Consider the following 10,619-nt stretch of genomic DNA (forward strand, 5'->3'; position numbering starts at 1 on the left):
GCCTCCTTTGTAATTCATGTTGGGTTCAGAAAGCCTTGAACATTCTTTTATGTCCAGTTACATCTCATTAGAGCGTTGGCTGGGCCCTGCATCCATCTTCCCCGTGAATGAGCCCAGAGAGCCTGGCACAGGAGCACGATCTTGCCCTTGTATCTTCAGCAATCTGATTAACTGTGGCTGACATCAATGCCAACTGATTAGCATTTAAACACTCCTCTTCCTTTCCTCCTCCACATCCACCTCCCCTCCCACCCCACGCACCCCCACTCCTTTAGCATCTCATGGTACGGCTTTGTGAATCCTTGTAGGTAGCCAGCGAGGGGGAGAGGAATGCAGTGTGATTTACGTGTGTACATACACAAAAAATCAGTGAGTCATTGAGGGAGGGAGACAGACACACCAGTCAGCACAGAGAGGAAGCTCAGGGTGGGAAATCGATCTGGATTCAATTACCTATATGCTATACTTCAATTACCTATGTAGAGAAATATAATACTTGAAAAGGAATCCAGTTTGCCAAGTGAATTTAAAAGCCATCATGAGTAAGTTAACAATTTCTCTCCACCTGTTTGCTCTGATTCCCAGACAAGAATAAAGAGTAGCTTGGCCTTCCCAGATACTTACAAGGATGTGCTCAGAGGTAGAAAAGATCCGGGAAATCAGGAGACCTGGATTCTAGCACCGGTTTTGCCCCCAAGTTGCCAAGTGACCTTGAGCAAATTCCATCTTTCAAAACTTCAAGTTTCCTGCTTTGCAAAGTTTGGACAATAATCTTTAACTGGTTAACCTTAAAGAAACACTGGGGTAAGGCAAGGGTTGGATTTTAGATGTTGAAAGCAGTCTTATAAATGCAAGGCTTAATTGGTCTCATTTAAGAGACAGGAACTGTACTGTCTTTAGACATAACAGGGACAACAGTGGCTTTGTGATGGTTAACTTCATTTTAATGGTGAGCAAACTGGGGCTTTGAGAGAGGTGCCACAGCTGGTAAGTGGCAAGGCCAGGATTTGAAGTAGGGCTGGCTGACCCACACACCTACGCCCCAGTGAGGTGAGGGAAGGGGCTGTATTTGCTCCATGTCTCTCCTCCAGCCAGCCTCCAAATCCTGGCCTGGCTGTGTCCAGAGTGAGCACCACCTATTACAAACAAATCAGCAGGAGATCTGCTGCAGCTAAAAGGTCCCCAGTGACTCCTCAGGGAAGAAGCCCTGGGATGAAGGAGGACACTTGGTGGCCCCAAAGGTAACTGACAGCCAGGTGCTCCAGTTGAGGACTAGACTGCAGAAAAAGGTGGGAGAATAACTTCTGTAAAGGCAGAACCAAAAGGCACCTAGAAGGTGGGGTGCTAGCCTAGCACCCTCATTTTACAGATGAGCAAACTGAGGCCTGTGGTGTGACAGAAAAAGCTCTGGGCTAGGACAGCCAGAAAGCCTTATTAACTCACTCTGTGGCCTTTGGGAAGTCCATTGTCATTTCTGGGCCTCAACTTACCCTCTGTATAATGGAATCACTCCTTCAAATAAAACCTTAAGAGGAATGACAGTATCGGTGCTCTTTGACTTATGATGGGATTACATCCCGACTAACCCATTGTAAATTGAAAATATCTTAAGTTGAAATGCATTTAATACACCTAATCTACTGAACATCCTGGCTTAGCCTAGCCTAACTTAAACACGTTCAGAACACTTACATAGGCCTACAGTTAGGCAAAATCATCTAACATAAAGCCCTATTTTATAATGAATTTACTATAAGGAATTTTGAATCAAAATTCAAAGTTAGAGGTACTGAATATGTATCTCTTTTGCAACATTGTAAATTCAAAATAAAAAAAAGTCAAACCATCGTAAGTTGGGGACCATCTGTACACTGTTGTTCAGTAAAGGATTAACTCAGCAGGTCTGGGTTGTCCACACCCTGCACAGTCTGGAAAAAGGTTTGGCCTTTGAGCTTGGCTCCAGAGAGGTAATCTCTAAGTCCTCGGAATGTCCTGCTTGATTAGAGTCTTTTGTACCTAGGGGCCTTAGGCAATGCCAATGTTAGCAAGATACTCCATGCTAACATTGTGATTGATGGTGGGGGCTTTGGCCTTGGTATTAGCTTGACCTCTGGAGAGGCTGGAGACTAAGGGTAGTCACATGAGTGGTCAATCATGCCTGTGTGACCAACCCCAGATAAAACCCTGGGCACTGAAGGTCAGGTGAGTTTCCCTAATTTGCAATACTCTGGGGGGTGGCCATAACACTATTGCTGGGAGAAGTGCTATCCGTGAGGCCCCACACGGAAAGGAAAGCTGGAAGCTGTGCCTGGTTTCTTGGACTCTGCCTCATGCACCTCGTCCTTTTGTTGATTTCAGTCTGTGTCCTTTCCCTGTAATAAACCTTATGGTCCTGCGTATGATGCCTTTCTGAGTTCTGAGTCCTTCTAGTGAATTATTGAAGCTGAAGTAGTCCAGGGGACCACTGAGCCCTAATAATAAGTAAAAAATAGGGGCACATGGATTTAATCAGGAGTGGGAGCAGGAGTCTGAGAGCAGCTCCCTAAGTTTTCCCCTTACTCGAATCATCTTTGATAATGATGATGGTGATGATGAAGGCCAATGGTGATAAGTGCTTGTTATATATCAGGTCCTCTGTTCATGGTCCTATATCCAAGGTTCTACATGCAAGGTCCTATATACAAGGTCCTATATCCAAGGTTCTACATGCAAGGTCCTATATCCAAGGTCCTATATCCATGGTCCTATATTCAAGGTCCTATATCCATGGTCTTAATCTTATGGATCATTTCATTTGCTCCTCTCAACATCCCTGGGAGGTAGAGAATGTTAATACCCACATTTTACAAATGAGGAAATTGAAGCGTAGATCAGTTTAGTCACTTGCTCAAAGCAATATAGTTTATAGATGACAGTGCCAGGATTTGAACATAATCTGAAAAGCACTGGACAGAAAGCTCTCTAATAGCCCTTCCAAATCTCATGTTTTATGGATGGGTGATCCTAAGGTACAATTTCTCTTTTGGGGCCATGGCTGAGAATTGCAGGGCTTGGAGGGAGAAATAGTTTCTGCTTATCGCCCCTGCTCTCTCAGGTGACTCTGTCCATGCCAGGTCTACACCTGCTGACTTCTCGGTCAACTTGAGGAAGAATTTGGATCTCAAACGAAAGAAGAAAATGTCCAGAATCTATTCTATTCTATTCCATCCCGTCCTACCCCACCCCAATCTATCCCATCCTGCACCATCTCACCCCATGGCAGCCCAGCTCCCAGTCATCCTGTAATCCTGTACTGAGCACCATTTTGAGCTAGGAGAACACAGGGATGCACAACACATAATCTCTACCCTCTTCCTCCAGAGTCAAGGTTCTCACTGGGCAGCGGAGCCCCAGTACGTGTGGGGGAGTAGACTGGCATCATCTAATGCCAAGCCCCAGGCTCCCCCATTCTTTGAGTCGTGGGCCTTGATGTCTGCCTCCTGGAGTCCAGCCAGCCTCTGCCCAGAGCCTAATGAGCTATCGCAGCCAACAAGAACAATGCCTCGGATGTGTGTGGGCCTGAGGCCGAGGCGGTGCACAGAGCCTCCCTTCACTTGCGGGCTTGCCCAGTGGGCAGGTGCTGGGTGTGGGGCTTGGGGAAGCATAGGAGGAGGCAAATTTAGTGGTCCTCAGAGTGGCCATTTTCAGCTCCCCACCTGGCAGGGGCTACACAGAGCGCCTCAGTGCCCTGGCGCCCACCTGGCCCCCTTCACAGGCATGATGCCTGCATGCGGTGGCACTAGGCCATTTTCCTGGGGTGGGGGAAAGATGCCCTTTTATTCACTCAGCAGCAACTCTGCCAAGGTTGGCTAAGCACGCGTAGGGCTTGTGACACGAGAAAGAGAGGAAGAGAGAGAGGCAGAGAGATGGAGAAGGAAAGATGCCAGTTCCCCTCACCCATGAACAATAGCGACAACTTCATTCACATGATGATAGCAACTCTTTCATAATGACAGCCATGGCTACCACTTTTTTCAACCTTCCAATGTGCTAAGTGTTTTACAAGCATTGTCTCATTTAATCTTCAGAACTACTCTGTCATGTGGGGACTGTTGCTGTCTACATTTTGCAGATGGGGAAACTGAGGCTCAGAGACGGAAGTACACACACCCACAAACACACCGAGAGAGGCTGATGGGTCTGGGATTCAAACCCAAGTCTGTCTGATATGAGCTCCATTAACTACTAGCTCTATTTTATTTCAGGTGATGTTAAGAGCATTCTAAATACATTATTTAATTTTCACAAAAAAATGAATTCACTCATGAATTCATTCATTCATCCATACCCTCATATAGCTGTTCAACAAACACTGACTACAAACCCAGTGGCTTCCAGGTGCTTTGCTAAGGAACATGGAAGGTAATATAAATACTCCAGAGTCCCTGCTTTTTCCTCTCTAAGGCACCCACACCTTTCTGAGGCTATGGAACCTGGGGCAAGGGCCACCCCAAAGTTTATCCTTCACCCCTGCCTACCCAGTCTGGGTTTTCCACTGGGCTTAAGGTGACCAGATACAACCTGGCCCAGTGACAATAACACTGGGTAAAATTTCAGTTTTTTTTGTGTGGCCCAAACACAAACCAAGTGTTTGGGGTCCAACACCCAAAGTGAGGGATGTCATGTAGAACCTATTTAGAGACATATGGTCCTAAGCATATCTTTTCATGGTTTTTATAAACTTTTATTGAATGTGACTCACACAAAGAAAAATTCCCCCAGTTGTAAGAACACAGCTTGATGAAATTCCTCAAATGAGATCTGGATAAATAGCTACCAGATCAATACGCAAAACATTTCCAGCACACTCAGAATTTTTTGGTTTGCTCTCTTCAAGGGTAACCTCTATTTTGCCTACTATGGCAATTCATAAGTTCTGACTACTTATGAATTCATTGGCTCATTATGCAATGTGTTCTCTTTTGTATCTGGCTTACTTCAGTCGACATTATATTTGCAAGATTTATCTATGTTGCTGCATGTAGTGGTAGTTCATTCCTTGTTTCTCACTGTGTAGTATTCCATTTTATGACAACAGCACAATTTATTCATCTTACGGCAACCTCACAGTTTATCCGTTTTACTGTTGATGGGCATTTGAGTTGCTTCACAGTTATTATTATGAATAGTACAACTGTAGACAATTCTTCTGTTAGTCCGCTCTCGCACTGCCATGAAGAAATACCCAAGGCTGAGTAGTTTAAAAAGAAAAGAGGTTTAATTGGCTCATGGTTCCATGGGCTGTACAGAAAGCATGGTGCCAGCATCTGCTGGGCTTCTGGGGAGGCATCAGGGAGCTTTCAATCACGGCAGAAGATGAAGCGGGAGCAAGCACATCACACGGCAAGAACAGAAACGAGAGAGAGAAGGGGGAGGTCCCAGACTCTTGTAAACAACCAGATCTGGCAGGAACTGACTGAGAACTCATTCTTCACCAAGGGAAAGACGTTAAGCCATTCATGCTCATGAGGGGGGATCCGTTCCCATGAACCAACACTTGCCACCAGGCTCCACCTCCAACACTGGGGATCACATTTCAACATGAGATTTGAGGGGACACATATCCAAACAATATCAGTTCCGTTCCATGTTTTTGTTATATGTGTATATTCGTTTCTGTTAAGAATGTTCCCAACAGGATGCTGGTCGCAGGATATGGTACTTTTGTATTTAATAGATACTAACAAAGAGTGCAAGTGTTCTGATTTTGATGAAGAATCTAGACAGCTGCTTTCCTATGATGTAGTAACCAGCAGAGCAACAGAAACCTAACGTTGTTTATATAAATACTACTAGTAATTACTATTTTATTGCTGTTCTATGGGTCCTATCCTTCAGGGACTTGGGAATGAAGGGATGTGCTAAGCACCGAATGAATGGTTTGAATAAAAACCCAGACACATGTGCACCCAAAGAGGCCAATCTGACATTATTATTCTAATACAAATTGTCATCTTCTGAGGGTCGACTGGCCATGCTTCATCCTTATTTTTGTATATGGATCATTAGTGGACATCTCATTATGCCCTCGAATGGGGATTGCTTCTCACAGCTTCCTCTTTAACTAAGCATGAAATGAGTGCAGGGGCTGGGCTCGCCTTTAATGAAGTTTCAAGGTGGCTGCCCACTCATGGGGGCTGGAAGCTCGAGGCTGGGGAGCAGGTTGTCCAGGCAGAAGGAGGAATGATGAGTGTCCTAGCAGACACCAGCAAGGGCTTTTCCATGAGTGCCAGCCTTAGGCAACCAGGCTTTAAGCTTGAGGCAATGCCTCCTCCACTATTCCACCTGACCCCCTCTTGATGAGGAAGAGATAAAGAAGGGTATAAAGATAAAATTGTGCAAATCTTCAGTAATCCAAAATGTAAATCTCTAAAGGATCTGAATGCATGTCCTCTCCCTGCAGAGCACTGAAGATGTCTATAGCTCCAATTCCATACATTTGCTTCTTATTTTTTGTCCATCATATCTATGCTGTTTCTTCCTCCAGGAGTGCTTCACTCTCTGACACACTCACACATACACACACGCACGCACACCCCTCACAACTGTCAGCACCAACATCTCTGTTCCCCAAATCTCTGATAATTCTATCTCAAGTTAAGCCTCCTGTTTGGTGTTTTGTTTTTGTTTCACTTATGCAAAGGAATTCTTATTCTAGAGTTGGGGAAATTGAGGCCCAGGGAGGAAAGGTGACTTGTCCAGTGTTACTCAGGAAGAAATAAAGATGACAAGAACAACAATAATATCTCCATAATAATCACTGAGCCCTCCCTCTGTGCATTAACTGGGCTGAACATTCTACCACACATCATCTTATTCAATCCTTCTGTGCCTGGTTCTATTTTTGGGGGGTCCATTTTATAGATACGAAAACTGAGGTTCAGAAAACTGAAATTGTCATCATGAAGCTTCTGAAGGCAGGCTTAGCAGTGTCCCTGGGTCTGTCCAAGGCCGGGGCAAGTGTCCTTAACCACTTCTCATGTCCTTGCTCCTCTGAGTCTTTCTCCAGGGTCTTTTCCCTGGCACTGTCTTTCTTGTCCCCTTCTGGGATGGCTTCTCTTCCCTCTTTTTTCTGGTCCTTTTCCTTTGTGCACTCGACTTGTAACACGAGAATGACAACTCATTGGCCATAGCAGGAACAACGCTAGTGGCCGAGATAATACAATATTGATCTTCCCATGGTAGACTCTATTCCTTGTAACTGAGTGGAAGGGAGATTAATGCCAGGCCCTGGCAGATAGCAAACAGCATCTGTAAGGCAGCTTCTGTGACAGGCAGGATAACATGCTTTATTAGCCTCATGACAAGACGATGTTTTACCACATTTTTTGATCAGAGACTGGGAGATGTTAGCAGCAAGACATGTTTGGGAGGCAGTCACGCTGCATAAATGGCAAATGAAAAATAAAGGCAAGGACGGGAGCTGGTGTGTCAAAGATTGGGATTAACCTCAAGTTTCCAAAGGGACACAGAAAATGCAATAAGTGCTCAGATCAGCAAACAACCAGGTTAGGGTTCCAATCTTGACCTGGGGCAGTGTTAGCAATACCTTCTCCCACTCCTGCTCTAGGTTTATGCATCCGTTCAAGTTCCTGAGCCCCTGCCAGAGAGCAGTGGGTTCTGCTAGTTCAAGCTCTGAGGGAACCTTCTCCTACATGAGTAAAAGACCACGTGCAGCAGTATCTCCGGGGCTGATTTTTAAAAGGCAGATTTCTAGGCTTCATTCTGACCCACTGATGTAGGTGGGAGCAAGGTATTTGCACTCTTACCAAGGACTCCAGGTGAGTCACAAGCCTGTTAACATGTAAGAACCACTGCCTTCAGGAGTTCTGGACATGGGGAAAATTACATCCCATAATACCCCCAACCATGCCATTCCACCAGCACAGCATTGAACAGCATCATAGTGAATCATGTGACATTTTAAGCACTTTTTCATGTCAAGTGCACAGTCACATCCATTGTCCTGTTTGATCCTAGAGCAAAAACCTTTCAGGGGAGAAATTATCCTTCTCACTTTACAGGTAAAAGAATTGAGGCTCAGAGAGACTAAAGGGCTGGGCAAAAGCCCTCACATTGGGTAAATAAACCAGGCAGTATTTTTCAGACACATCTTGCTTTCTGAAAATTTCCATAAGCCACTGGTTCTCAACTGAGACTAATTTTGTCCTCCAGAGGACATTTGGCAATGTCGGGAGAAAGTTTTAGTTGTCACAACTAGGGGAGTGGTGCTACTAGTGTACAGTGGGTGGAGGCCAAGGATATTGCTAAACATCCTACAATGCACTGGGCCGGCATCTTTCCCACAGCAAAGAATTAAGCATCCCGAATGTCAGTTGTGCCGAGGTGGAGAGACCCTGGCCTACGCGCCCTCTGCTCCATCCCATCGGATTTTATTCTGAGTTCATGGAGATGTCTCCAGGGAATTTTTGGCATAAGGAGTCTTATGATCAGATTAAGGTGCTAGATCCCCTGGCTACTGAAGAGGGAGTGTACTGGACTGGAGAAAGAGCCAAACCAGGAGACCAGTTTAGGAAGCTAATTTAACAGTTGCATGACCTTGGTCATGTTGCCCCTCCTTGCTGAACCTCAGTTTCCCGTTAGGTAAAGCAGGGGTGGAGGGGCTAGGCAAAACAAGATGCCTCTTAGCACTTTAAAAATATTCTATGATCTAATTCCATCTAATTTTCTGTTCCTACCGGGTGACCGACTTGAGAAAGAGAGACAAGATCTGAGAGGCTGGCCCAGGTGGAGGACAAAGTCATTGTGCATGTTGGCCAATCCGTCTTCCCACCTCATCAGCCAGATTTGTTCCACATTAAAAAGGAAACTCCCAAGGCAGAGAATGCATTGGAAGGAAATTGGATTGGAATTTAATTGATGGCCTGGGCGATTTGCCACAGTCATTAAATTGCCCTGAAAAGCCAGCCCATTGTTCTATAGAGAGGCAACATGACTTTGTTTGGATAGTGCCATGTGTATGAATTCAGTTTCTTCCCCACTGGAGCCACTGTGAGTAGAAGCCTCTCTTTGATGCCAGTGGGCCAGATGCAGCCTGACTTCCTCTTCCTGTTGGTCTTCGGCACATCCTGACTGGGAGGGTCTTGAATTCAGCAAACCCTCTAACTCCTGCCTCTTAATTTCAGTCACCTTCCCTGCAGTCCTGGTGAGCTCTCTCATCTGACCTCAAATCCTTAAATTCCCGCCATGGATCTCCATTATCTATGCCAGCAATCCCCAAATTCACTATTCTATGGGCTATTGAGAAATATGCCTCAAAAGTTAAGTTTGAAGTGCTTTTTCTGCCTCTTGCATGATTGAAATGCCTACTTTCATGGTAGAGGCTCTGACAAGTCCTGCAGCAGAAAGAAAATGTGTTTAGCTTGGTTGAAGCTATGTTTCCCAAATAATTTGTGTAATGAATTTTCCCACGTCCCCTTTACCCAGAGCTCACTTATTTACATCTTGTAAAATAGTGTTTTGCAGAATTCCAGTTTGAGAAATATTGACCTATAAATGGAACTACAAAATCTTTAGCTTAGAGTTCAAAGCTCTCTACAAAAAGATCCTTGGCTATGTCACCAGCCTCATGTCCTACTTTCCAGCACTCATTTTACAGCCATATCAAATCCCTGGATACTTTCCGTGTTTTGAAAACTCATGTTTTGGAAGGGCAGGCAGGAAAACCTGGCGGTTACAGCCAAGCTTGGCATCACAGGATTAGTAAAGCCACCGAGGCACATTTTTTGCCATTTCCTAGCAGTGTGAGCTTAGAGAGTTAACCATCGTGACCTCAATCTCCTCACCTGTGAAATGGGTATGAGAGCACCACCTCATATGGTAGTTGTGAGAATTAAATGAGCAGATGCAAGTAAAGAGCCTAGAACATAGTAAATAATAAATGTTAGCTCTTGGTTTAATTATATTACTATGACTCTGTACACACGATTTCCTCTGCTTAAAATACCTTCCCTCTAATTGGCCATCTGGTGAGGAAGAGCCTCTACTCATCTCAGCTCTAACATCATTTCTTTGCAAAACCTTCTTTAGATCCCTTTGATGGAAATAGGTGCTTCCTCCCCTCTATTCCAGCAGCACCTTGCATTCATTCATTTGTTGCTTTCACCTTGCATTCATTCATTCACTTGTTGCTTTATGCATTTAATTCTGATTGAGCCTCTACTCTGCCTGCCACTTTATAGGTATTGGGAACACAGTGGAAACAGAACTGACCTGGTCTCTGGCCTAAGTCTAGAAAGAAAGTCAGACTTGAATAAAGCAAGGCAAAGATAATGAGCTGCAACCAAGATGAGAGCTATGGGGACACTTACTGGGGCCTTGGTTTGTATTCTTGTTCCTAATATGTTGCTTTTTATTTTTATTTTTTTAACACACAACACAAATGCTTCATGTAATAGTCACAGATCATCTCTGTGGGCCAAGCGGTCAACTCTGCCATCAAGGACCCTGCAGTTGAGCACAGCACAGCCTCCGAGCCTTTTGCTCTGACTCCCATAAATTCCTCACACACCCGTGTGCACTGTCCTTGTGAGCTGGTCCTGCCCAGCACCTTGGTGGCC

At 44.9% G+C, this 10,619-nt stretch overlaps 1 protein-coding gene across 1 annotated transcript in view; it reads right to left on the bottom strand.

The window, feature by feature from the left end:
- The window catches only part of SEZ6L (seizure related 6 homolog (mouse)-like), a 117,267-nt gene extending 113,586 nt beyond the window's left edge, over positions 1-3,681 (bottom strand). The window contains exon 1 of the mRNA XM_011934853.1: positions 3,594-3,681. Within this exon, the coding sequence (XP_011790243.1) occupies positions 3,594-3,681 (88 nt within the window). The remainder of the gene's footprint in view (positions 1-3,593) is intronic.
- Positions 3,682-10,619: the final 6,938 nt, after the last annotated feature.

Source organism: Colobus angolensis, unplaced genomic scaffold, assembly GCF_000951035.1.
Source record: "Colobus angolensis palliatus isolate OR3802 unplaced genomic scaffold, Cang.pa_1.0 Scaffold139, whole genome shotgun sequence".
NCBI classification, from domain to species: Eukaryota; Metazoa; Chordata; class Mammalia; order Primates; family Cercopithecidae; genus Colobus; species Colobus angolensis.